Below are 27,502 nucleotides of genomic sequence, written 5' to 3'. Positions count from 1 at the left end.
CTACTTGAAGCAGAAGCATTCTAAGCGCCAATAAAGCAAGTAGCATGTACTTGACAAGGACCCAAAGGGAAAGAGAGAGGGAGAGAAGCAGCTGTTGGAGGAGGAGAGTGAGACAAAGAAGGAGCGGGGGGCTGTCCTTACTTGCTCTTCAGTGTGAGGGCTGTATGTGGGAGGAGGCAGAGGGAGAGGGGAGAGCAGGAGAAAGAAGAGGACAAGAAAGGGAAAAGAGCAAGCGAGGGAGTAGGCAGCATGTTTGGTGTGTGAGGAGGCAAATATACATCTGAAAGAGTTTTGCATAGTTGCAGGAAGTCCCAAGCCTCCTCTCCTCTCCTCTACTCCTGTGCTGCACAACTCAGGCTGAGGGACCATGCAGCAGGGGTGGACTCTACCCTGGGTGGCTGCGCTCCTGCTGGGGCTGATGGGGCTCCGGGTGTGCGGCTCAGAGTTCCAGCATCACCGCTACGAGGACATGGTGCGAGCCCTGTTTGCGGTGCAGAGCGAATGCCCCTACATCACTCGCATCTACAGCATCGGGCGCAGCGTGGAGGGGCGCCACCTCTACGTGATGGAGTTCAGTGATAACCCAGGCATCCATGAGGCATGTGAGTAACTCCTGATTCACTGTCTGACAGCCCAGTGAGGATGTTACAGCAAGGTCAAGCATGTTTTGATGAAGGCCATGCACATTTGGGAATTTTTCATAGTAACAGTTAATGTAGTTTTCAGTCTTAATGAAAATGTGAAACTCAGAGTACATGAGTTATGGTTTCTACATGAGAGTGAGCTTCAACTTCTTTCAAATGCTGCTAAGCAACACTTGAAGCTGATAAACAAACATGATACAATGTTTTGGGGGTGCAGCAATTTGATTTATAATGATAATGGACGTCAAATGCACAGGCCCTGTCATTGGCTGCTCATTTGTTTTGCACTTCTTGCTGTGGGGAGTGAGAGCATAGCTGGCAGGAGACTGAGCAGTCTGTGGGGGGGCTTTTGGTTTTTTTATTCCCCCCAATAGATTCAATGCAAGCTTCTGATTTCAGTGCTGAACTGCTGTGTGAATTAATGGGTGGCGCTAATCTGTGGAAAACTCAAAGTGAAAGAGAAAAGGCCAAAGTGAAAGAACCGAGTGAACATCTGTAATTCATTTCCAATTTCTGCCATCCAACCACTGACAGAATGTGGGGTGTTATTCAAAGCTGAGCAGATGACACAGAATTTCACTTTGAGTCAACAAGCCTTTAACCCTGAACCCGATCTTGCGAAAACTTTCCTTATTTCCCCCCCTCCTCTCTTAACCACTGAAACAGCTCTCCAGGTGTTTATTTAGCATGTCAGATGCAAATTGAAAACCATAACCTCTTCATAGCTGATGTTTGTGTGGGAAACAGACCAAAGGGTCACACTCTTGTGAGTGGTTTTGAAGATTTTTCCACTCCAACAAAAAAAAAAAAAAAAAAAAAAACTTGACAACTGCAGGGAATGCTTTCTTGGCCTGCGACTGAGCTTGCAATTTTTTTCTGCATTTGCACACGTAGGGGTTTCCTTCAGTAGAATAGAAGGATGTGCGCCTGTTCTGTTGCAAGTTGACCGCGGGTGAAAAACAGGAACCGTGCACTTCATGGAGGGGAGTGACCTCAGGGCTTGTCTGGGTCAACCCCCCTGTACCCTTTCGGAAGTTCACGTCTTTCACATGCTGCTGAGCATGAGCATGTGTGTGTGTGTGTATGTATGTGTGTGTTTTAGAGCTGCACACTAGAGCCAACAGTGTTTTCTGAACCTGAGGCCAGTTGGCCCCGCGCTAAAGAAAAGGAGGTGAATTGCAGCACCCAAGCTGCCATTTGGATGCCTGAAGCAATTAGTGGAGGGTGTTCATAAATTTGGAAGTATCGGCTCACCCTCACAATGCCCCACGCCCCAAAAACCTACACTTACCTCCTATCATGAACAACTGAGGTGCAAACTAATAAAACAATGCAGTGCTTTTAGTGTAAAATCATATCGTTAGGGCAACAAGGACAAACGGGTTAAAAACAGCTTTATAGGCTGTATGCTGCGTGTGTTTTAAGTGTGACTTTATGACTGTTTTAATTTACTTTTTACTATATAGTTTGTTTTTATAAGCTCTTTTTACTTATACTTGCACTGAGGAGGTTGTATTTTATTCGTTGTACATGTACAATGATAATAAAGATATTCTATTCTATCCTAAGGTGACATTATTTTAAGCAGAGTGTTCAGCAGTAGCTCTGTCTAGCTGCAGTGTTTGGGGATCCTTTAGTTCTACCAACACTGCAGCGGTGATTAATGAAGGGACCCCTGGGAAGAGGGAACCCTACACAGAGAGGGAGACTGTTTGGATAGGTGGCTCACCCAATCAGTAGGAATAGGAGTGCCAGATGATCTTATCCAAATAATTAAATCAGCTGTAATCAGACTCACTCCCCACAGCTCACCTTGGTCAGAACCTCGAGAACTACGTTATCAAGAAATTAATGTAAAGACATTAAGGTTAGTTATTAGTTTTAAGTGAGACTATGTGCGTTTAGAATAATCTAATGCTTTCAAATGAAAAATTAAATTCATTAGCAATAAGATTTACAGCGTAATTTGGTCTAGTATGATATGTAGCACATGGTGGCTAATGTTAGCTAAAGGGCAACTGCACATCAGAGTACAACTGCATATACGAACAAACAGTTGTATACAGCTTTATGTGGCTCCAAAGAAGTCTGATAAATTGCTACAAGGGGTGTCACTTGAGGTCGAAAACTACAACTTTAAATATGAAAAATCTGGACGTGGAGTTAAAAAGAAATTACCTTAGTAGACCTTTGCCGCTCGCTCTTTAGCGCTGCTTGAGACTAGTGGCTCAAGGCTACATTAGCCGCTATTAGCATATGGACACGGTCTCACATGAGACTATCACCTGCCGAGGCGATATTCCTGCTGAATGTAGGCAGTGCCTGGTATGTTTCACACAGACATCTAGGTTACTAGCCAACAACTTGCTAATATATACACCGCAAAATTCAACATTATTGGTACATTTTCCATTTTCTGACATTCCATGCCTGTCTCCTGACTCACTGCCAGCCAGGAACCATCTCTCATGAGGGGCAGTTTGCATTTTCATGGCCAATATCATATATTATCAGCTGGTTAAACACTGCAACAATCAAATGTCAATGTCATTGCCTATTTCTTTGGTACTGGTTGAGGCTGTGACTTCACTGGTACAAGTTCACCAAAGTTGAACTCCATCGGATGCAAAGATGCAAATTGAGTGGTCCAGAAATGCATCCGAAACCTTGAACTGGGTTAGCATTTTCGCACTACCAGTTCCCTCTACTCAAAGTCAATGGTTTTTTGGTTAGATGCTTAAAATAAGGTCTGTGGTTAACACAAGCTTAAGAGACATTCATGCTTTGTTCTGCAACATAAAATAAAACAGTAAATTCCATGTTTGTGAATTTTGAAGCCTTTATCAGTCTGAAAAATGGCAGTTGCTAACAAGTGACACGCTGAACATGACATTACAGTCTTGCTGTAGTCACAACATTGAGTCATGTGACCGTAGCGTAGTTTGTTTATAGCCTAACATTAGCTTTTTACTCCTGGCGATTGCATTTACACTTCAAAAATCATGAAATTCGTGTTCATTTGTGAAGTTTGTCTTGCTGAACAAAACGTATAAGTATCATAAACTTTAGTTTGCCACAGAGCTTATTTTCTGCAATAATCCAAAATCCAATGGAAAAATCCCATAGGCTTTTTGAAGGAGGCACCGGGGATTGTATTTGCTTTGCAACGGAGAGCAAATGTTTTATTTGCTGCTGATGGAAGGGAATGGGTGGCAAATATTCGCTGGTGTTAGTTTTGCTTGTGTGTGACCAAACATCCAGAATCTCCGACAGAACCACTGGTGGTCAAGTTGCTTTGGGAGTAATGTAGGTGCCTGATTTTGAAAAGGAAAACAAATGCATAGAATAATAAAGAAGGAAATTGAATCTGCTATTATTCTGCCATCTACGGCTAGTGTAGCTGTTGTAAAATAGCTGCGGTTTGATCAGATTATGTGGTGATGGATTCAAATGTAAACCCATATAGAAACACAAGATACGACTGTGGAGACTCATAAAAAATCCATAGACTGAAATTGTAACATGAAAAAAACAGCCCACCTATTGAGTCTACTTTACTTTCATGTAGTAAATGTGCTCATGTATGTGTATGTAGTATGTATGTGCATGCTCAGGCAGTCATTTCAAATGTCACGCTTGGCAGCTCTGTATGGCTTTTTGACCTCATGCCCCCTCCTCTACCTCTCTACTTCCTCCCCAGTGGAGCCGGAGTTCAAGTACGTGGGCAACATGCACGGCAATGAAGTGCTCGGCCGTGAACTGCTCATTAAGTTCTCCCAGTTTCTGTGCGAGGAGTATCGGGCCGGAAACCAGCGGATCATGAGGCTGATTCACGACACGCGCATCCACATCCTGCCCTCCATGAACCCCGATGGCTACGAGGTGGCTGCCAGACAGGTAATGTACACCCTGACATACATGTGAGCCCCAGGCTTCCACGTGCCAAAAGAAAACCAGGGAAAAATCTCCCACTGGGGCGCCTTTGGCTGTTTTTCTTCAGCAACCATTTGCCACTTGTGGAGAAAAAGTTTCCACATTTTTCCTTGATTGTGCTCTTGCCAGTGGAAATGTTCGAAATGCTAAGGTCCCTGAGGAAAACTAAACACCTGCAAGTTAAATCACAGCACAACACATGTCTGACTCCATCTGATAACACATATCTAAAGTTATGTTTGTGCCTGTGTATATCCATTTAAGACAAGCGACCGAGAGCCAACAACAGTTTTTATTTCATTAAATCCTCCTCTGTTTGCTGATGTCTGTAATAACCCCATCTATCAGCTCCCGGAGAGAGCCCCTGCCTTTCTACCGCGGGGGTAATTATATGGGCCGTGAAACAACAGACACTCATGCACACCCCTTTTAACACAAACACAATCTCACCAACAATCTCTTTGAGGCTGATTATATGTCCTGAGGAGGCCAGTTGCACATGATGGTCCCTCAGCCACTCAGACGACACACGCACAAAGCACTGTAATTTGTTGCATCAACAGATGTTTGGATGCAGCAGCATCTGGCAACAATGGGAAGGATGCTTCATTTCCCAGCATCCTAGATGGCATAGAATTGATTTTCGTTACCAAGTGAGCAACAGAAATACTGCTTCATGCCCATGGCATCAAAAAATGTAAGACTTAAAGGAGCTGTATGCGACATTCAGAGCATATCTATGATTCAGAGTCTGAGCGGGGATGTTTTTGCACCACGCACTGTAAAAATAATGGACGGAGCTACTCACCCATTGGTTTGTGGACGAGTTTGGCATTTCGGCCATTGTCATCTTGGTTTTTTTGGAGCCACAAGAGACCATATTTGGGTGAGAGGCTGGAGCTGTGGAGGAGCAAAGGGCGGATATGACTGAGAAGCCGAAGACACTATTGGCAAACAGCCTGTCACTCAAGTGGCCTCACCCTTATTTTTGCATGACTTTAAGCTTTAATAAAACGTAAACAGGTGAGCACTTTAAAAAATCTCTCCGGTCATAAAGGGGGAAAGCGGCTAAAGAAACAATTTTTGTACCACACTGTACATGTTTCTCTCTGCTGTAAAGTTGGCCATTTTAACATGGGGGTCTATGGGGATTTACTGGCCTCTGGAGCCAGCCTCATGTGGCTATTGAAAGAACTGCAGTTTTTGGCCACATTTGCTTAATTTCTCAGCCTCGGTGGTTGCCGCTTGGTCTGCACATAGTTCCCAACATGGATGAGGCTGAGCTGGCGGTGTTAACTGCTGGGGGAACCATAAGCTGGGCTTTACACATCGCAACAATGCCATTGTCAGCAGTAACCACCGCAGTGACCTCCATGCATTTACATGCACGCACTGTCACACTGTCCACCACAACAAAGACCAGAGAATCTTGGATTACAACCCACACAGCGAGGAAGCGTGACATCATTCTCTGCTCAGGATGCCATTACTCAACTATATTTTTACATATCAAATAGTTGTTTGTTGTTACATTAATGTTCTCAATGTCATATACAGCTCCTTTGGGTGGTTCCATACAGAGTTCAGTCTCTTCTTTTAATTGTCTTAGAGCAAGTCAGAAAGTCCTGTTGACGCCTGCATGGAAATACTGTGCAAATCTAACGAGAGCCTCCCTACTTTGGAATAAATCATTGTTTGGATTTGCTCCAGATGTCAAGAAAAGAAAAAGCTATAAAGAGAATATTTGCCTCAGTCAGTTAAGACAAATGGATTTTGAAAGTGACACTTAATGATGAAATGTCCTATTTGGAGTCACAGAGGAAGAGGCAAGAAGGACAAAAACATTCCAAGGCACTCTGAGTCCTGAGTATAATAAAACAAACACTACAGCCATGCTGGAGGCTCTATGAGGCTGTACACTAAATGGTAATGCCAACACGCCAACATGCTCACGATGACAATGCAAACAAGCTAATATCTAGCAGGCATTACCTTGTTCACTTTCTTAATCTAGCATTTTTGCATGCTAATTAGCATTAGCAGTGGCGGCTAATAGAATGTCATTAGTTTAGTCAAACAAGTCAAAATTTTGTCCTGATGATGGCGCTATAGGAAAAGTTGAGGGATCACCAAAGTCATTCGGATTCAACCTATGGGGAACATGAATATCTATAACGAATTTCATTGCTATCCAAACAGTAGTCGTTAAGACTTTTTCCTCAACAGCACAAACGCCAAACTTGTGAGTCCCAAGTATAGACAAATCTAACAGTTTTGTGTGTTACACTATCATGCGAAGCCGCCATAACTGTGGTGGCAAGTTGCAGTATCTGCTGCTTCCTGCTGCTTCCTGCCGACAGTGACAGCAGCAAAGGTTGTTGACTAAGTTAACTCAATTACTTGGTGGCAAACTTTGGCATGAAACTTAGACATTATGTACTGCCAAATAACAGCTACATTTTCCATGGTTAAAAAAATCACTCCTATTAAACATAGTGGTTAACTGGTGACTTTCAGCCAAATGCGTCTGTAGTTGCTTGTAGTAATTGGCATAATTAATAAGCACAGATAATATGTATTTAAAATTGATTAAAGTAAAAATTAAGGCTTTTACAAGGACACCTACATGTTCTGTTTGCGTTTGTTCAACAGCCGTCGTCAATACAAGAGCAACCACAATGCATTCGGCTGAGTCACTGGTTGGTTAGTAAATGTGTTCTGTTTGTGATGCCAACTGAACAATGTTTACTTTTCGGTCAAGTTTCCCTTTGTTAGCAACTAATATTGTCTCTCACAGTATTGCCACAGTTCACTGACCAAGTTAATTCATTCTGCGGGTCCACCGCAGCCCCTGGACAGTAGCCCGCTAACGTGAGCTAGCTAAGTAGTGTAAACTTAGATGACATTACTTGTTTCACCACCAGTTTTTTTCCAAAGTTAAAGTATGCCACTACCGTTAGGGCAGCCAAAAACTAAAAAGGTTCTTCCTGAACTCCTAGACATCATTGTGGAAAATTATACACTTCTTATGACAGCTTTGATTCAAATGCTTGTGTACTGTAGGGAGAAGTCACTGCAGTAATGGCGACTTGTTTACCTTGGGTACTTCCTTGGATTTGTGTATAAGTATAATAAAGAAGCTTCAGATTTGTGTCTGCCCTGCAGCATTACAGGACTCAGAATTTCTTGGAATTGTCTCGTTTATGTGGTCTTGACATCCTTTTTTGGGAAGGATTTGAGTTTGGATAAGGAAAACAAGGAACTCATTGTAAATTAAATGTTACATCCAGTAAAATAAAAAGGCCTGTTGGAGATCAGATTTACTGTTGTGACACTGAAGAATGCCTGTGCACTTTGTGGAAGATGCACACCAGTTTTCCTTCGCTGCTTCCAAGCAATATGAATTCATATCTTGACAAAGTGCGTCTTAAAATCCAAGAAGCTATGTTTTAAAGTGTCATAGTTTAATGACTCTCCTGGGAGCAAAAACAAGGTTTGAGGAACTCAATATTCTGTCTGTGGGTCAACAGGGTCCAGAGTTCAATGGCTACCTGGTGGGTCGAGGGAACGCCAGAGATTACGATCTCAACCGTAACTTTCCAGACCTGAATGCACTCATGTACTACTACGAGAAGACCAACGGACGAAACCACCACCTGCCCCTGCCGGATAACTGGGAGCAACAGGTCAGTGCTACTGGATAAACAGGGAACATCCATTAATCTGTGTCTGTGCATATATGTGCAAATACATGTATGTGCTTGCGTGGGAGTGAGGAAGATGGATGGATGTACACAAATGAGTACATTTCTCATGCTTGTGTGAGTGTGTTTCCAGTGTTTGAATACGGAGTTGAATAATGAGCGACTGTAACATAGCTGAGTTATCTTGGCTTTAACTTTGTTGACATAAACGAATTCATGAGATTTGTATTGGATGAGATTCCACTGCCAGCTGAGCTTTTCCTAAATAAAAAGAAAGGGGCCCCTAAATTCAAACAGCAAGTGGACCCAGTGAATCGCTCCGTAGGCCGTCTGTTTCATGTGTATGTTTGTGTGTGCCTCTACAGCCTGGACCGTTTGGATGGGTGTGTTTGCTTATCTTACTGTAAAACCTATATCTCCTCATATAAACTGTGCTTTTCTTCATCTGGGTCAGACGGAGGCTGCTCTCCTTTGTCTTTGATATATGAAACATGCTGGCAAAATGGAAGCCTTGCTCGTTCCAACTCAGATGACAAAGCGCAACAAAAGCGTCACTGAAAATATCCTTTCAGATCCACCCTTACAACCTCTGAATATTTTGAGATCTGCTTGTTTGGTGAATTTTTTGGAGCGCAGGAGATACATTCCAATCTCAGAATAAGCTTTGAAAGACAAATAAATAAAGTTGGCATACAGACGCCCTGTAAAGCTCCCTCGCTCTTGGAATCATAAAACCTGATGTGATATAGGTACTGTATATGAAGACTTTAAGCTTCAGCTAAACATTTTTGTCATTCTGTCACCACCATGAGAATTTGAACCGATCTACTCTGCAGTCTCAGAGTGTAACTGTTACCTGCTACTTCCAGATACTGCGTGACTCTCCACAAACCTGTGATTTCAAAATCATCAGCTCAGTGCCAAGTCTGTCTTTGAAAGGTAAACACTTTTACCCAGTGGCGCCCTCACGGGGCGATAGGGGGCCACGGTCCCTCTGATACCATTGCTGCCATCCTTCAATGGGTCCCCCCGGCTAAATAAACTGGAGGTTGTTCTTACTGTCTTTAAAAGGCTGTGGCCTGTCAATGAGCTAGCCAACCAAATGTATCCATTGATACCATTCCAAGTCCATTTCAGCAGTTAGGCACAATTTTAGTGAGGGAATAAAGCCCAGTTCAGATCAAAGATTCACAACGAGATGAAATCGTTTTAGAACGCTGCAGAGAAAAGTTGCAGTGGTGTGAACTGGCTGGTCTGAGCTTGACTCAAGCTGGCTGATGGTGTCACCTGCAACTCATCTGGTCACATCGCCAGTGGCTGGTTTTAGAACGTAGATTACATCACCTGTTTCTACAGCCAGTCGACTTGTTGTGAAGTTCGCTGGTCAAGTCAAAATAACGCAGACGACGTGTACACCTGCTGCGGCACCAGGTGCTCCGTCCCTGCCGAGCCCTCTGTTTTCCATCCTCATGGTGTGCTGGTGTCGGACAGTGGGTCGCTTCTGCTGCTTGCTGTATATGCTTATGCCCCCCCCCAACACACATACAGTCCATCTAATGCTCGTTTTGTTTGTGTTTTTCGCCATTTCATCACTACTACAAATGCAGCTGTAGCCAGTATCTCACTATCACTATCAATCATATTTAAGTAGCTACAAATTATATTCAGCCACACAATAAGTCTGAAAAGCTGGAAATCAGAGTGGAAGTACAGAGAGTTGTTGCATAGAGATGATACACCATCTCATCTAGTTGCATTGGTGTGAACTGGCAGGTTTTTAGAACGTTGCAGAAAGGGGCATTGTGAGTAGTTGCAGGTTTTAACTCGTCTCATCAAGAATCTTTGGTCTGATATGGGCTTAACTGACATGGCCATTTTCACAGGGGTCCCTTAAACTCTCACCTCAAGATATCTGAATGAAAATGGGTGCTAAAGGCATCCATAAGACTCCCATGGGCTTGAGAATCAATCTATTCCTTCAAACTAAAGCTGTATTTGTCTTTTTAAAGAAAAGGACAACCAGCCTATTTGAGGTACAATGTAAAGATCAGATTATAATACATCATTTTAACTGTAAAACAAGAAACCAAAGTACTCAATTCCTTAACTTTCATGTTTACTTCAACTAGCCCGTATACTACAACATCTGCAACAGCAAATTCCTGAAATTCAATTATGGCTTTTGGTTTTGGTCTTCCACCCAAAGATTTTTAGTGGCATCATCTGGCCACCCCTAGGAAAAAGTTCTGTGGGCGCCACTGTTTCACCCCCTGTGCTCTTTTCCAGTGGGTAGTGAACAACTGCTAAAGCCCTGGTGGGTATTTTTCTTGCAGTGGCACTATTGAAACCCAATAATCAACTTCACTGAAATATTTATAACACTGCAGAAACACGCTAAACTCTGTGAACAGCCAGGTACTGCACATGCAACTGCATGTCCTGTCGATTAGTTATAAAAAAATATAAGAAACAGACACTTGCCCTTCACTGAGAATAACACCAGGGGGGATACACAGTGTCATTACAAAAAAGTTGTTCAGTATTGCAGGATTATCTGTAGTAGAGGCACAGTTTTGTTCTGGGTGACTTTACTGTATTTCACTGTGCACTTGTTATTTCAGATCACTGCAGTGTAAAATGTAGACAGAAGGGGAGGGTGAGAGTAAGTGCTGTCAAACTATTGCTAATAGTCAGCTGTAAAGTACATTTTAAGTATTAAGGTCAGGTCCTTGGGGATGTCTCGTCTGCAGGCGTCTTATCTCCAACAGACACTTAGAGGGCTTCTGTTTTCAAGGTTAACTTCCCCAATGTTTTTACTCTAATTTGGCTCTCTGGTCCCTGCTTGAAACCACTGGGTAGTATTACGGCTGGATAATTTAATGTCTCTGAAAATGCAATAAAACATCCCTCTAAGTATTCAAAGTCAAATGTAGTCAAATATATATTACAGTGTTTGTTTCCATCACACTGTTGACCATATTACACATACATGAGTGTGGCCTTATTTCAGACGGTAGTGCATAGGGGTAAAAACAATATTGTGATGTTATGACTTTACCTGGAGGGATTTAACATTCACAGATACATGTAGTATGAAGAACAAAAGGTCTGACAAAGATTTTTATGTCACACTTTATTTTACAGTTCTCTAATAAGACATACTTTGTATCAAATTATGCTGTAGTTAATCAGTTTCATTTTGTTTACTGAAGAATTTTCTTCAAATGAGCAATAACTGACCCTGTTAGTAAGTGAAACTATAGTAAATAAAGGCCAAATACTGTATTGTTGTCTGAACTCTCAGTGATTTGCCGGACTATTACAATTCCGTTAAATTATTTTATTACAGCCTGTGTTGTCTAATTAAGCTATATGAGCCCATGCTGGTAGCATTCATTGAAATGTGGTGTCTAATTAGCTGCAGCATAATTTGGTAGTATAAAAGTTGGATAAAGTCTAACTGTAACATATTTTGGATCTGATATGGTATTGTATTTTATTTCTAATTAGTCTATGATCTTGTAAAATGGTGTTTAATTATGTATGATGATCTCCTACTTTGTTTCTAAGTATAATTTGGCATTAAAGTGTCTAAGTATAGTATAGTTTGGGTCTACTACAGCATTATATGGTTTTTAAAGCTAGGGTAAGCGGAATCAGGGTTGTGCGCTGCTCATTCGCTCAGCCTCTCCTTCCTCCACTCTCTTTCTGTGGTCCTTCTGCCTCACTCCCCACCACTGTGGGGAGCTCTGGAGATGGACCTTTGATTGGCAGCTGTGCCAGCTCGAATTTGGCCAGTGCAACCCCCAGTGTCGGGTGTCACAGTTGGCTGTGTTAAGGTAGCAACAAAAAGTTTGCTGATCCGGTGTGGAGTCAGGGCTGTTCAGTTCCCCGGCGCTGGGGTTTGCATCAGCTGGATTTGTGTTGCTACTGCTAACTAACAGCTGCTAACTTGGGGTTCAGCTCCAACACATTCTCACTACAACCTGGTCACATACAGTATTGTTGCTTGGTCATGGACTTTCCCTCATCTAGATACGATGTGCAAAGTATCTAGACGGTTGATGACGTCCTGTTGTTGGCGTGTGAAGTTTTGCCTCTTACATGCATTGTCTTTCTTCAAAATACATTTCTGTTTTCAGGGGAAATTTACTGTTTATATGCAGTGTCTTTCAAAATAAATGCATTACTTTGATACAAAACCACAAATTGACGCATGTGGTTGGATTTAGGTAACAAAAGCACCTGGTTGGCTTTAGGAAAAAAGAACAGGATTTGGCTTTATAATCTTATGGGACCTGAACACCACTCTCCTGGCTGAAAGTCAGTGTTTGTTGGACCCATCCACCACCCCTCCCACCTGACATGGACTTCCGTTGCCTTAATCTTCGTTCTTGTGCCGAGGCTGTTGTTGACACTGTAATTTGAACTGAGTTGTTGATTTGATTTGTCTAGCTGTTAAGCTGAAGCCACAGCTATGTGCATTAAAATTTGATTAGCAGATTTTCTCTCCATCTTTGAAATGCTTCGTCAATTTTGACACATTTTATTTTGTTTGTCAGACTCTCTTTTTGAAAAGTCAGTCTTGCTTGTTTGAGTTGCTTTGCAGTGTAGACAGCTGCTACCAATGCTGGCAAAGCAACTTTTTCTGCAAGACTTCCTGCCATTGAACTGAGCTCTGAATTAAGGGAACAGTGCACACATCTGCATTTGTAGAACAGCTGAATGCCCTCTCTCTGAAAAGACCTGTGATTGGCCAAAGTCTCACAGGATTTTTGCCCAATGACAGCCAAGTAAACTGCCTACCCCTGCTTTAATTACAGCATCATTTAGGTGTACTGTGCCTAGTTAGGGTGTTACTGTCTTTGTCCTTTCGATTTTACTTTTGGGGCAGTTTTGCCTTTAGTGGTAAGACCACTATAGATAGACAGAAAAGGTCACTCTACCCGGTGAGCTAGCAAGCTGTTACCTGTTTAATAAAGAACAAATTATTTCTAGTTTTCGTCTGATTTGATACAAAGTACGGCTCACTGTAAAATAAAATGCAGCCGATTTTTTAAATGTCTTATTATGATAATTTGTTTTTTTTATATTACAAATCAATGAAGTATTTGTGTTCCCAAGCCAAGGACAGCCATTTATTCATCTTTTTCCTATTTACTAGTTCCTGGGCTGCAAATGTGTTGAGAAAACTAAAACACTGGTCCTCCCAGTCGCGAGCTGGCTGTCTACCCACATGACTGCCTGCTGAACGGCAAACACAAAGAGTAACTGTGCCACTGTTACAGATACTTCATTCATGCCGGTCGGGATTACATCCTCACAGGCTGCATGAAGCCACAAGCCTCCTGTGCTCGCCTGCAGGCTCAGCCATGCTACATTTTAATTAGCCAACTGATGATGCTTCATACAGGCGAGAGAGACTGTTTCACAAAATGATGCAAATTCAGACAGGGCAAAGTTGGAAAAGATATCTAGACAAATTTTTTTATCAGCTGCAATAACTCAGGAACCTCCAGGTGACCTACACATTAGACTATTTTTGTTCCTGTAAGAGGACATCCCTCATACAGTGTGAAATCTGACCCTGTCTGTCGACGAACCAATGAGATATCTAGAATATGTGGATTCCTGTACATTCATTATTAAGATGGCATGGCACCCCATCTGTTCAGTTATCTAAGTTTTGTAACACTAGGATATGATTGTCAGTGTGTGAGCGTGCCCTTCATGTGTAACCCTACACCCTGGTGGTGGCTCTGACTTCAAACACAGTGTATATAAAGATCCACAGACAATAAACACCTGTCAGTCCTCAAAACAGAAGTCCTACTTCAAGGCCAGGCGTCCCTGATCGCCCTGATTATTCTTCAGCTGAACCAGACTGTGTTTATTGTCCCACATACCTCATTCAAGGAGAGGCATTACTCCTTGTCTCCCTGCATGATATATGACTGGGAGCGTGTGAGGATAGTTAGCGCTGACAGAGAAAATAAATGGCAGCATGAAGTGGAATTTAAAGGTTTAATATGTCTGAAGCATTGCATGAGAGACGGAGTAACGGTTGTGTTTCTGTCCTGGCAGCTTTAATCTTGCATCGTCTTGTGAAATTGTCTTTCTACTGAATTCCAGACACAAAAACAGAATCATGGTGAAAATATTTGCATATGGTAAAGCAGAGAAAACTAGGATTTGTCCAAATAACCAGCCAAGCAGAGAAGCCAGTGGTTCTGGGTGAAAAGAAAACCAGATGTTCTTCAGTCCACTGGTGTTGTTTATGACAATGTCTGGGATGAAGTGAAAATGTATCAGTAACAAGACAATATGCAGTAGGTCTGGCAGGCACCAAGAGGCCATTGGACCATTAAATATTAGGATGCGAATGAATGTATGGAGTATAGTTGGACTATGTTTCACAAATCTGCCGGTGTTTATATGCCAATGTTTATCGTATCAGGGCAAGCATGGCGAAAATAATTGGCAGCTGGCATTACTGTCCTCATGAGGCTGTAGCACACTCATTTTTTAAGCTAAAGGAAGCAAAGGTGTTGGTGTCTTGTGAAACTAGACAACCTAAGGCATCTAGTGGCACCAACCAGCTTGCTGGAAAATGGGTCACATAACACTCCAAATTTAGGTTAAATTTTGACAAGGACACAACTGGCATTGCCTTTGTCAAAGGGGTCCTTTGAACTCTCACCTCAAGATATCTCACTGAAAATGGGTTCTAGGGTAACTATGACTCTCTCCTAAAGTTCAGGGGGCTTGTTCCCAGTAAATGTACTCCTTCAAATTAAAGCTGTATGTGTCTTTGTAAGGAAAAGGACAACCAGCCTTTTTGTAGAACAAACATGCTGATACATAACACATCAAAACAGGATTGTTGTGGTACTTAAAATGTCAACTGTACTGGGATTCGTCAGTGCATATTAGGTAATTAGGAATGTTAACTACAAAATAAGAAACAGAGTATATCTGTATGCAATTCCTTAACTTTCATGTTGTCTTCAACTAGCCTATACACTTCACCCCAAGATTTTCAATACTGTACTACAATGAAATAAGTAGCTTCAGTCAGTTTGTCTTTGTATGTATGTCCATATGTCATGCAAATTGCCCTGTAAATATATGAGCCTTAAAAGTTATATTTATGTATGTCCTCCACAGGTTGAACCAGAGACTTTGGCGGTCATAAAATGGATGCAAAACTACAATTTTGTCCTGTCAGCTAACCTCCATGGAGGAGCCGTGGTAGCCAATTACCCCTTCGACAAGTCGAGAGACCCTCGCATCCGAGGGAGGACAACATACGCTGCCACTCCTGATGACAAAATCTTCAGAAAGGTGCGCTGCAGATTAAAAATTCTTTCCAGATGTTGTACACATCTGATCTCATCACTGCCTGTTGTGCATGTGTGTTTGTGTACGAAAACGCGAATGATTGGGCACATGTGCGTTTGTGCGTGATAACAGTTGGCGAGGACCTACTCGTACGCACACAGCTGGATGCACAAGGGTTGGAACTGTGGGGACTTCTTCGATGAGGGAATCACTAACGGGGCCAGCTGGTACTCTCTGTCCAAAGGTAAGCAAAACATCTGGTCCTGAAGAGAAAGCAACAGATAAAACAAGAGTTTTAAAAACAATAGAAGCTCAACAAACAGCAGGTGAAGGCAGGTCAAGACTACCCATGGGAAAGAACAGTCTGAATTTACCTACCAGCACCATAAAGGACAATAGTGACTCACAACCTCCACCTACTAACAGATTGTTCTTTGTGCAAAATTCCAATGTGTTGGAGAGCGTCCATTATTATTCCCCTTCCAAAGAAAGCCAAGGCCACCTGCATGAATGATGGCAGGCGCTGGCATAGACTTCAGCATGAATGACATGCCTTGAGTGGCTCGCAAGGCAAGCTTTCCCGGTGTCGTCATGAACTCTCTGACTCTTTCCAAGGCCTCCATGCTCTCCTTTTGCCTTTAACCTCTTCACCCCTCTCTACACCAACAGCTGCACTCCCACTGACCCGTCAGCTTAACTGCCCACATTTGTAAATGACACATGTCAACAACAACCTTAGGGATTGTATGAAAGTTATTAGCGGGTAAAGGGAGGGTAGTCTACTGAAAGACGAGTAGTCTGATTTCTTGGAAGTGCACAGCCATTTTATGTCACCTCATTTCATTTTTTATGTCCACATCATTTTGTCCCTGATAGTGGTTTAGAAAGTAGTTAATGGTTTAAACACAGTGTGGCTGGTGACTGGTACGTTCGGGACACACAATTCAACATTTGCCATAAAAGACCCCTCTTAAGTCCCGTCCTTTTTAGCTCTGTGCCCCAATAACAGTTGAGCACACTTGGAACCAGTCAGAACCTCATTCATGTCTAGATGGTAACCCCAGATTTGCAATATGTTCAGCATTTTACAGGATTATTTGAACCAAAACTATTCACTTTCCCTAACCCTAACCAAGTGCTTTTTGTGCTTACACCTAACCAGACCTTAACCACAGTGTTGCCACACCATTCAATAGCAAGACAAGAATATTTTCAAGTGGCTCCAGAGAGTTTCGCAATTCTAGGTTTACCATGTTGCCACAGACCTGAATTTCTGTGAACTTTCCCCCTCCCTGTCATACAAACGTTGCCATTAGTTGGGCTTTATGCAAGACCAGTGCTGAAACATCAAAAAAAGAAAGAACAGCAGAGGAAGGAAAGACCAAAAAAAAAAAAAAAAAGTCTGGTCTGGACATACTGATGTTGACAAGTTAGCTAACTTGCTTGCTTCCTCCAGTGTTGGTTAGTAATACCTACCATGATTACAACATGCGCATAAAGAACATGCGTACTGATGACACATCAAAGTTGTGCAAATAGACAACAAAAATGTGATGCAAATTCCATTAGCTGTATTAGCTTTGTTTAACTCTGGCAACTTTTACCCCTGTGTTTGTTTGGTTTTGGTAACCCCATAAACTCAAGGTTAACCCTTGTCCACAGGAGGGCCAGCAAGCCCTGCACTGGACTTTTGGCAGGACTGTGCCAGTGTGAAAGCTTTTTAGCCCCATGCTAACAGTTCCTTTTGCCCCAGGCTAACAGTTTCTTTAACCCCAGTCTGACAGTTCCTTTGTCCCCAGCATAACAATTCCTTTAACCCCAGGCTAACAGTTTCTTTAACCCCAGCTAACAGTTCCTTTAGCCCCAGGCTAACAGTTCCTTTGTCCCCAGGCTAACAGTTCCTTTAGCCCCAGGCTAACAGTTCCTTTGTCCCCAGGCTAACAGTTTCTTTAACCCCAGCTAACAGTTCCTTTAGCCCCAGGCTAACAGTTCCTTTAGCCCCAGTCTGACAGTTCCTTTAGCCCCAGTCTGACAGTTCCTTTAACCCCAGGCTAACAGTTTCTTTAACTCCAGCTAACAGTTCCTTTGTCCCCAGGCTAACAGTTCCTTTAGCCCCAGTCTGACAGTTCCTTTAGCCCCAGTCTGACAGTTCCTTTGTCCCCAGACTAACAGTTCCTTTAGCCCCAGGCTAACAGTTCCCTTAGCCCCAGGCTAACAGTTTCTTTAACCCCAGCTAACAGTTCCTTTGTCCCCAGGCTAACAGTTCCTTTAGCCCCAGTCTCACAGTTCCTTTAGCCCCAGTCTGACAGTTCCTTTGTCCCCAGGCTAACAGTTCCTTTAGCCCCAGTCTGACAGTTCCTTTAATCCCAGGCTAACAGTTTCTTTAATCCCAGCTAACAGTTCCTTTAGCCCCAGGCTAACAGTTCCCTTAGCCCCAGTCTGACAGTTCCTTTAATCCCAGGCTAACAGTTTCTTTAATCCCAGCTAACAGTTCCTTTATCCCCAGGCTAACAGTTCCTTTAGCCCCAGTCTGACAGTTCCTTTAGCCCCAGTCTGACAGTTCCTTTGTCCCCAGGCTAACAGTTCCTTTAGCCCTGGGCTAACAGCTCACTTAGCTAAGTGAGCTGTGAAAGCCGCTTTGGCTATGCAATGTGTTAGACTCAGGTATGTCAAAAAGAAAACTACATTTTAAAGATTGTTAAAAGCAATGGCTGGGGTCTTTCACAATCTTTACAGACATATTACTTTGTGCATAGTCACAGCTTAGGTTAGCTAATGTTAGCAAAACGTTGGCTAACTAGCTAGCTAACGCGTACTTACATCAAGAGGAGATAGCCTAACATCAGCTGGGGTTGCCACCTTCTTATTTCTGTGGTTAAAATAACATTAAAGACTTCTGAAAAATGATAGGGTGGTTGCTTACATATTTTTAAGCTGACATGAATTATCGTTAGCCAAAAGCTCAAGGCTTACATTCCTTTATGTTATCTCTGCAAGGCTACATGCTGCCCCAAAGTAACCTTCTACAGTAAAGAGAGACTATTTGGCACTATGGTCTGTACTTAGTTAAAAAAATATACATAGATAAAGTACTTTACTGATCCCCAGAGGAGGGAAAGGGGAAAAGAGGACACATACCTGGCAGTGCAGGAGCAATGCTGACTTACAGTCTTTCATCCTAGGTCTCTGTGTTGCTTCTCCCTTTTTCCATTAAGACAGGAGTGATTTTGCCTCAATTCATGTCATTTTGATTTGTTGATAAAGTTAACATTGTGAATATATCTTTCCATTGCATACTGCAGTCCTTGCTGTCAACTTAACAGAATCATGTTAGTCAAGCTTGTGTGACCTAGCAACATTAACTAAAGGGGGCGAGACTTTGAATAGGTCAATTGTTTGTAATGTGAAAATTGGTTGCTCTGTTTACATATTAAGTTTACATGATAGATCGTCTTACATTTGCTCATTTATGCACTGAGGGAGAAAGCCTTTTATGCACCAAGTATATTAAAAGAAAGTAGAAATTTAAAACTGTTACATCATTTTGAAATAGTGGCCGTGTTGCTATTTTTTGTAAGTTGAGGGAAACATCCATTGGAATTTTTAATAAAGCTAGGGAGGGACTTGCTTTTGTATAATGTGAACCATAAGGTTTAGCTGCCCTTTCCACCCCAATAATTTTCATACAGTCCCTGACTCCCTTAGCAGTCTGCAAATGGGAGAAAATCTTGACTTTGATCCACAACTGCTGCAGCCTGTCTTGATTAAATTTCAGATATATCACTGAAAACATTTTAACATCATCCGTCCTTTTTTAACATGTCTCTGCCTCCTCCGTGCTGTTGGACTATAATTTTCTGTACTTCTGACTGCAGAAAAATTGAAAAATAAAAAAGCAATTGGCGTATAACACCCATAATTGGTTTCACATGGAAGCACATAAACACATGTACGTGACTTTTACAAATAGTTGTATTTTTATCAGCCTAATTTTACTATTATACAAGTGCTAAAACCAGCCAAACCAAATGTGCTACACTGGAGCAGATTTAAAATTACACTTGCAGTGTGTTATATTTTTAGTCTAGTGTCATCCAGTGTGTCCTGTCAGCAGTCAACCATGTCGGATTTACTGTTCTCCAACTGCTCCTAGAAAATAAAAACCGTGAATATTTGAGGTTTTATTTTTGCATTTTTGTGTGACATGATAGTAGCCAGAGTGCATAGTGGATCTGTCATTAGGTCTTGTTTTAATACAATATTATTTACTGGCATTGGCCACCTACAGGCCATTAGGAGTTATACTAGCTCCGGCACTGGCAGGCACATTAAAGTCCGCATCCCCCCTCGATTAGTTTATGAGAAATGTTTTGCTAGAATGCCTGGAAGTTACAGTACACCAGGTTCGTCAAAATGTCTGGGCATGTATTCAATTTCAATTCAGTTAATCTATAACTGCTACAATAACAAGACCCGTGTCTTTGATCTGTAAATCCTGGTCTGGACTGGTCGGGATTAGTCTTTGGAATGTGTTGAGCTTTTTAGGTTGAGTCATGCAAGCTTTTGAATTGGATGAAAACGCCCACAGTCGCATTTCGTAGGAGCATGTTATGTTTATTTTAGCAACTCCTTTCACTCCAAGTGTTATGTCATGGTCTATGAGGTTAGATTTGAACCTTACCTCCCGATTCCTGGCCTCATCATGCCTTAAGCTTTGAGGAAAAGTAGTGCTGTAGTTGCAGAGACTTAGAGGATTGAAGTTTTCAAAAAGCCACTCTGCTGTTGGCCTAATATTAGTCTGTGTTAAAGCTCTGTCAAAAACAACAAAATGCAGTGGTTTGGAAAAATCAGCTTTGACTATGTGAAAAAATGTAGTAAGGCTCCAATGACTGAAAATATGTAACAGTGGCTTTTAGATGGACTGAAATGATGAATGAAATCAACTCCTTACAAACTTGAACAGCTCCTTTAAGGGGTGAACTAAGGCCCCGTGTAAACAACTCAATGCTGAAAAATAAAAAAAATGCATCTTCCCTTGAGGTCTAAAGTAAAGAGTCTGTTTCTGTGCGTTTCAGGCATGCAAGACTTCAACTACCTGTACACCAACTGTTTTGAGATCACCCTGGAGCTGAGCTGTGACAAGTTTCCTCCAGCATCGGCACTACCCAGGGAATGGCTTGGCAACCGTGAAGCTCTGGTGTCATACCTTGAACAGGTCAGAACACACAACACTGTCCTCCTTCCCGAATATGATTGTATAGGTTGTTTTTACAAGCAGAAATTACAACCCATAATCATGTTTCTTTTCAGGCAACGACCTCTAGTGGCCATTGTAATTATTACTGGAGCAAGTCAACCATCCCAGTACAGCCTGTTTCAAACTTGACAACATTCTAAATGGGTCCAAGTGTATTTCATTATGTATTGTTTGTTAATGCAGCAGCTGACAAGGAAACTTCCTTGGTAGCTGACAGGAAATAAAACAGGGACAGGCTGCTGCCATGGCAAGAATAGCAATGAAACAGCCTATAACAGCGGTTCCCAACTGGTCATTAGTTCAAGGTCCACACGGTTTAATATATTGAGCATCATACTTGCTTTTGGCCATGTTGTCGAGCTAGTTGGCTGTCTGTTAAATAGCTGTCCATTAGTTATTTAGTCTACAGCAGGAAATGACACTTCAAAATAAAAGCTATGAGCCAGAAATTCACTGTACTTCAAAATTAAGTGTGGTTACAAACTTAACATGTTCACGAGTCACTTGCAGTCCATTCAGAATGGACCCACGACCCACCAGTTGGAAACCACTGACCTATAAAGGCAGACAAAGTCAGCATAACTGGATGGATCAAACTAACACAGGACTTTCATCCAGGAAACAGGTGTTTGTGTCCCGTGTGAAACCTAAAGTCAATGTGTTATTTCAAGAACATAACGTTATATGTCATATCATTTAAGTTGCATGACGAGATGTGTCACATGATGTTACCTTAGTAACAAATGTACCTATTTTAAGCCAAATCATGACCATAACCCTTACCGGTTATGGTCAGCCTGTCATTCAAGTGGCGCATCCCTTAAATATGCGTAACTTTATTCACCCCTGTACAGTTGTCATGAATATTGTAATTAGTGAAAGACCAAAACTGCTTTTTGTACCAGGCTGTAAAAATTAATTTCTGCTGTAAAGACATTTTAACAAGTGTCCATTAGGTGAACTGCAGTTCTTGGCACTTCCGTATTGGCTTCATTTATCAGCCTCGGAGGTAACCACTTACATTAACCACATGTTTAAAACTACGTCCATTAGCTGTCATTTACAAGGTGTTCTGTCATCCATCAGTAGGGGCGCTTATGTGGGAAATGCTCCTGTGGGTTGTATTCAGAGGGTAGGAACAAACAACCTATGTGGTCATCATTGTTGGAACTCACATTTACTAGGGCTACACAATAAATCATTTTTTTAATCGTCATTACAATGTCAACTTGCATGAAAAACACTTGGCAGAAACGGCAGAAACGTGCACATTGATATACAGTACAGGCCAAAAGTTTGGACACACCTTCTCATTCAATGCGTTTTCTTTATTTTCATGACTATTTACATTGTAGATTCTCACTGAAGGCATCAAAACTATGAATGAACACATGTGGAGTTATGTACTTAACAAAAAAAGGTGAAATAACTGAAAATATGTTTTATATTCTAGTTTCTTCAAAATAGCCACCCTTTGCTCTGATTACTGCTTTGCACACTCTTGGCATTCTCTCAATGAGCTTCAAGAGGTAGTCACCTGAAATGGTTTCCACTTCACAGGTGTGCCTTATCAGGGTTAATTAGTGGAATTTCTTGCTTTATCAGTGGGGTTGGGACCATCAGTTGTGTTGTGCAGAAGTCAGGTTAATACACAGCCGACAGCCCTATTGGACAACTGTTAAAATTCATATTATGGCAAGAACCAATCAGCTAACTAAAGAAAAACGAGTGGCCATCATTACTTTAAGAAATGAAGGTCAGTCAGTCCGGAAAATTGCAAAAACTTTAAATGTGTCCCCAAGTGGAGTCGCAAAAACCATCAAGCGCTACAACGAAACTGGCACACATGAGGACCGACCCAGGAAAGGAAGACCAAGAGTCACCTCTGCTTCTGAGGATAAGTTCATCCGAGTCACCAGCCTCAGAAATCGCAAGTTAACAGCAGCTCAGATCAGAGACCAGATGAATGCCACACAGAGTTCTAGCAGCAGACCCATCTCTAGAACAACTGTTAAGAGGAGACTGCGCCAATCAGGCCTTCATGGTCAAATAGCTGCTAGGAAACCACTGCTAAGAGAGGCAACAAGCAGAAGAGATTTGTTTGGGCCAAGAAACACAAGGAATGGACATTAGACCAGTGGAAATCTGTGCTTTGGTCTGATGAGTCCAAATTTGAGATCTTTGGTTCCAAGCGCCGTGTCTTTGTGAGACGCAGAAAAGGTGAACGGATGGATTCCACATGCCTGGTTTCCACTGTGAAGCATGGAGGAGGAGGTGTGATGGTGTGGGGGTGTTTTGCTGGTGACACTGTTGGGGATTTATTCAAAATTGAAGGCACACTGAACCAGCATGGCTACCACAGCATCCTGCAGCGACATGCCATCCCATCCGGTTGGCGTTTAGTTGGACGATCATTTATTTTTCAACAGGACAATGACCCCAAACACACCTCCAGGCTGTGTAAGGGCTATTTGACCAAGAAGGAGAGTGATGGAGTGCTGCGGCAGATGACCTGGCCTCCACAGTCACCGGACCTGAACCCAATCGAGATGGTTTGGGGTGAGCTGGACCGCAGAGTGAAGGCAAAGGGGCCAACAAGTGCTAAACACCTCTGGGAACTCCTTCAAGACTGTTGGAAAACCATTTCAGGTGACTACCTCTTGACGCTCATCGAGAGAATGCCAAGAGTGTGCAAAGCAGTAATCAGAGCAAAGGGTGGCTATTTTGAAGAAACTAGAATATAAAACATGTTTTCAGTTATTTCACCTTTTTTTGTTAAGTACATAACTCCACATGTGTTCATTCATAGTTTTGATGCCTTCAGTGAGAATCTACAATGTAAATAGTCATGAAAATAAAGAAAACGCATTGAATGAGAAGGTGTGTCCAAACTTTTGGCCTGTACTGTATGTTTAATCATTACAAGTAATATCATTGTGATTTTTAAACAACATCACTCCATATTGTATATATTCCTCATATCATGCAGCCTCAACATACACGCTCTCACTATCTGACAAATTACTGGTCACTTACAGCTCAGTGCACACAAACACAAGACACACAGTACAGTCACACACAAAACCCATCTACCAAGAGTCCTGAGCCCAATCCTCTGGATTCTTGTAAATATTGGCTGGGACTCCCTGGATCAAGTGCCTTAAAATAAGCTACCTGAAATTCAGTGAAATACAAGTAATCTGACTTTTACCCTTCATCAAGTATGAAAAGAGGCCTTGGTTTGAGGACAAATTACCCTTTATCCAAGGTTGTCAGAGTGCTGAGATAAAATACAGTCATCCATTGCCAGTAATAGTGTTTCTTAAGCCACGAGGGAGGGCTTGGATATGGAAAACTTTTTCTGCAGCACTGATTAAACAGACTGAGCTGAAAGGGCCCGCAGATACTGTTCTGGTTTTGTTTTACTGTATGCAGACCACAGGGGCCAGGAAGGTTAATAAGGGCTTAAGTTTTGGGAAAGTTGTATCAGAAGTGTATTTTATGACCTCATATGACATGTTTACAAAGATATCTATGGTCACACATACCTGTATTAGCACATATTTTATGTTATTATATTTTCAGTGGCATAAGCTCAAGCACAATACAGTCCAACTAAACAGAATACCTTGTGTTTTTCAGGTGCATCATGGGATAAAAGGAATGGTGTATGATGAAAACAACAACCCCATCGGCAACGCTGAGATTTCAGTGGCTGGCGTCAATCATGATGTGACCAGTGGTGAGGAGGGGCTGGAGGGGTGTCGGTTAAATATGTTTACTTCTTAACTGCAGTGTTGAATAAGTATGTGAGTGTGTGGGACATGTAGTAAATGATCTGTTAATGTCCTGGCCAGTGATGTATCAGAATAGTGCTGTCAGGACTGACACTGGAAAGCAGCAAGTCGCCATCTAGTGGTTAATGGTGGAAATGTACTTTGAAAATAATGCGAACTATGTATATGCACTGTATTTACATTAACCTGAAAACTGTACTTATGTTACGTATGTCAGCTCTGAGGCACTATTATAATTTTACACTAGTTTATACTCGACTGCATTTAAGGTAGAAGTATCTTACTGTTTTTAAAGGCATTTTTTATCTGACAGCTTTAGTTACAACTTAAGATTTTAGAACTTGTAATGAACTTGTCAAGTCTGATGCATTATTATACAGTAAATTGAACAACTCACCAGAGGAGGAGCAGAGGATGTCATCTGGGGCCCCAAATGTTTTCTCAGAGGCCCTGAATCTTATAGGTTTTAGAATATCTTGTTATCAGATGATAACATATGCCCATGTTGTTTATCCTACTGTGCTATTCCCTAAAGAAACTTAACGAGCAATTCTGTTTACGTCAAATTCATACCCTACTTACAGTATATAATGTAGCTTTCTTAGGTGGCAGGAGTAAAATTTAGTCATCGGCAACATTGGTTGTGTTTTGGTTTCAGAATGATGAAGATAGTTGGAGAACAATTATAGGATGTAGGTCAGGGACACTCAACTTGCTTTGCCTGGAGGCCACTTTTGCAAAATGACAGAAGGACGTGGGCCAGTTAATAAACAAAAAATAGTAATTATTATAGAAATATTTAGCTCAGACCACTGTCAGCAGCCCAGGGGATAAACAAGTTCTATTTTAATGCTTTATTTTATTTTTTTAATGCACTAGTAACTAATTTGAATTCAAAGTACCAAAAACTTACCATTATGAGTCAGTTTATTTTCACTGCGAACTAGGAAATGATCGGCAGGCCACCTGGCACCCTCTCATGGCCCAGATTTGGCCCTAGGGTTGCAAATTTGAGTATCACTGATGTAGGCTCTACAGGATGATTTTTTTCCCCCTTGGTAACTATCATGTTTTTCCCAAATGATGTATGGATTTTTAGGCATTCTATTATCTCAAATTTCTTGTAAAGTAGTGCATATAGCTGCTGTAAATGAGGATAAGTTTCCACAGTGGAGCATGCCCCTTAGTTAGCTATTATTGGCTACTGTTACTTTTCGTCCCTAGGAGGAGAACTGTGTTATTTCTACTTTCCAAAGTTGCATAGTCTTGCTTAAAATAAATGTTGCTGATCTTAAGTACTTTTACTTAAGGACAATTTCAAATGCAATACTTTTTGAGTACTTTTACAATGTGGTACTACTGAACTTAACTTAAGGATCTGAATACTTTTTCTTCTGTCACTGCATGAACTAAAATAAATGAGTTGGTTGTTTCCACCTCTCATCTTTTCTCATGTGTATTTCTCCAGGAGTGGATGGCGACTACTTCCGACTTCTGTTACCAGGCACCTACACTGTTACAGCATCTGCTCCAGGTTACGTTCCCTCCACCAGCACTGTCACAGTGGGACCAGCTGAGGCCATACAGGTGTGTTTCTGTGTGTATGAACAGGGCTGATAAGGGTGCATATGACAGGAAGCTAATAGCTGAGTTACAGTTTTACCAACCAATTTACCTTATTTTCAGCTGAAAAAGCAAGTAGTAAGAGCTCTAAATATGCTCTCAGAGACCCAGACTCACCTTGTGATTCATATTTTGTGTGCCATTGTGTTCTTTTACGCTGGAAATGTGCTCTGCCTTCATCACTTACACCTTGTTCTTCATTTTTACCCCGACAGCTACATTTTTACTTGAAAACGGCACCAAAACAAAACCTGAAAGGGAAGCACCACAACGGCAAGAAGAACCTCTCATCTCCCAAGGCCCCTTTAAAACTTGGCCCCAGATGAGACACGGACAATAACACACAAACATATATACACTCTTACTGAACATTAAATACACACACACACACACACACACACACACACACACATACAAATTATGGAAATGATAATTGACCACAGTATATGTATGTAATTGTACCTTTGTAGTCCTATGATGGTGTATTTCAAACCTTGTGTTTTTGTTTGTGTTTTTTGTGTCTGTATTAAGGAAATGGTGCAAACTCAGTGTATTTATGTAACAGCGTTGATTTGTATGCACACAGCTATCCTGTATTTGTAAAGGTCTTTTTGGATTTTGATTACTGTAATTTGATGAAAAATGAAAGCGAAAATAAAACAATGTTTTTGCTGTCCTATTTACCATCTCTGTATACTGTGATTCAGCTTTATTCTGCTGGTTTATTGTTTTGTAAGGTGCTTGATAACACTGAACAACAGTGGTGTGCACAGGGGGGTACTAGTCTGTCTAGTTAGTCTGTTTTAAGGCTATATAATGTGCCATTATATAGCTATATATTTTCATATAAACATGTCTAAAGTGCCCTCAAAAACACGCGGAACTAAGTGCCCTCTTCAGTGGCGAGAATGCGCTGTATGTGCCCTTTTTTTTCTTTTCACCCCTGCCCTTCAAAAAGTCTGTGCACGCCACTGCTGAACAACATAATTTTTCCTTGCTCATTACATATAAACCTGTCACAAATGGAATTTGTATGCAACAGGAGAGAGGTATAGGAATCAGAAACAGAGCTGATTATAATGAACCAATCAAAAAATCATTTATAAACTCACATCCTCTCAAATTTAGAGGTTTGGTGGACCTTAAAATGGCACAGTTTTTGTATAAAGTAAAATAGAAGATGTTTCCCAACTGTATCTTGGC

At 41.6% G+C, this 27,502-nt stretch overlaps 1 protein-coding gene across 1 annotated transcript; it reads left to right on the top strand.

Moving 5' to 3' along the window:
- Window positions 1-157: 157 nt before the first annotated feature.
- cpn1 (carboxypeptidase N, polypeptide 1) lies at window positions 158-26,991 on the top strand. The gene is made up of 9 exons (XM_033612244.2): window positions 158-602; window positions 4,345-4,541; window positions 8,108-8,263; window positions 15,449-15,625; window positions 15,755-15,866; window positions 20,698-20,837; window positions 24,522-24,621; window positions 26,145-26,263; window positions 26,515-26,991. The coding sequence occupies exons 1-9, from the start codon at window positions 368-370 to the stop codon at window positions 26,623-26,625; spliced, it is 1,347 nt and encodes a 448-aa protein (XP_033468135.2). The 5' UTR covers window positions 158-367; the 3' UTR covers window positions 26,626-26,991.
- Window positions 26,992-27,502: the final 511 nt, after the last annotated feature.

This window comes from Epinephelus lanceolatus, chromosome 21 (assembly GCF_041903045.1).
Source record: "Epinephelus lanceolatus isolate andai-2023 chromosome 21, ASM4190304v1, whole genome shotgun sequence".
NCBI lineage: Eukaryota > Metazoa > Chordata > Actinopteri > Perciformes > Serranidae > Epinephelus > Epinephelus lanceolatus.
The sequence above is the reverse complement of the archived record's forward strand: the minus strand, read 5'-3'. Positions and strand labels throughout refer to the sequence as shown.

Coding starts and splice junctions, on each gene's coding strand:
- cpn1 (XM_033612244.2), top strand. CDS start 368: ATGCAGCAGGGGTGGACTCTACCCTGGGTGGCTGCGCTCCTGCTGGGG. Junction 15,626..15,754: donor ATGACAAAATCTTCAGAAAG/GTGCGCTGCAGA, acceptor GCGTGATAACAG/TTGGCGAGGACCTACTCGTA. Junction 20,838..24,521: donor TGGTGTCATACCTTGAACAG/GTCAGAACACAC, acceptor TGTGTTTTTCAG/GTGCATCATGGGATAAAAGG.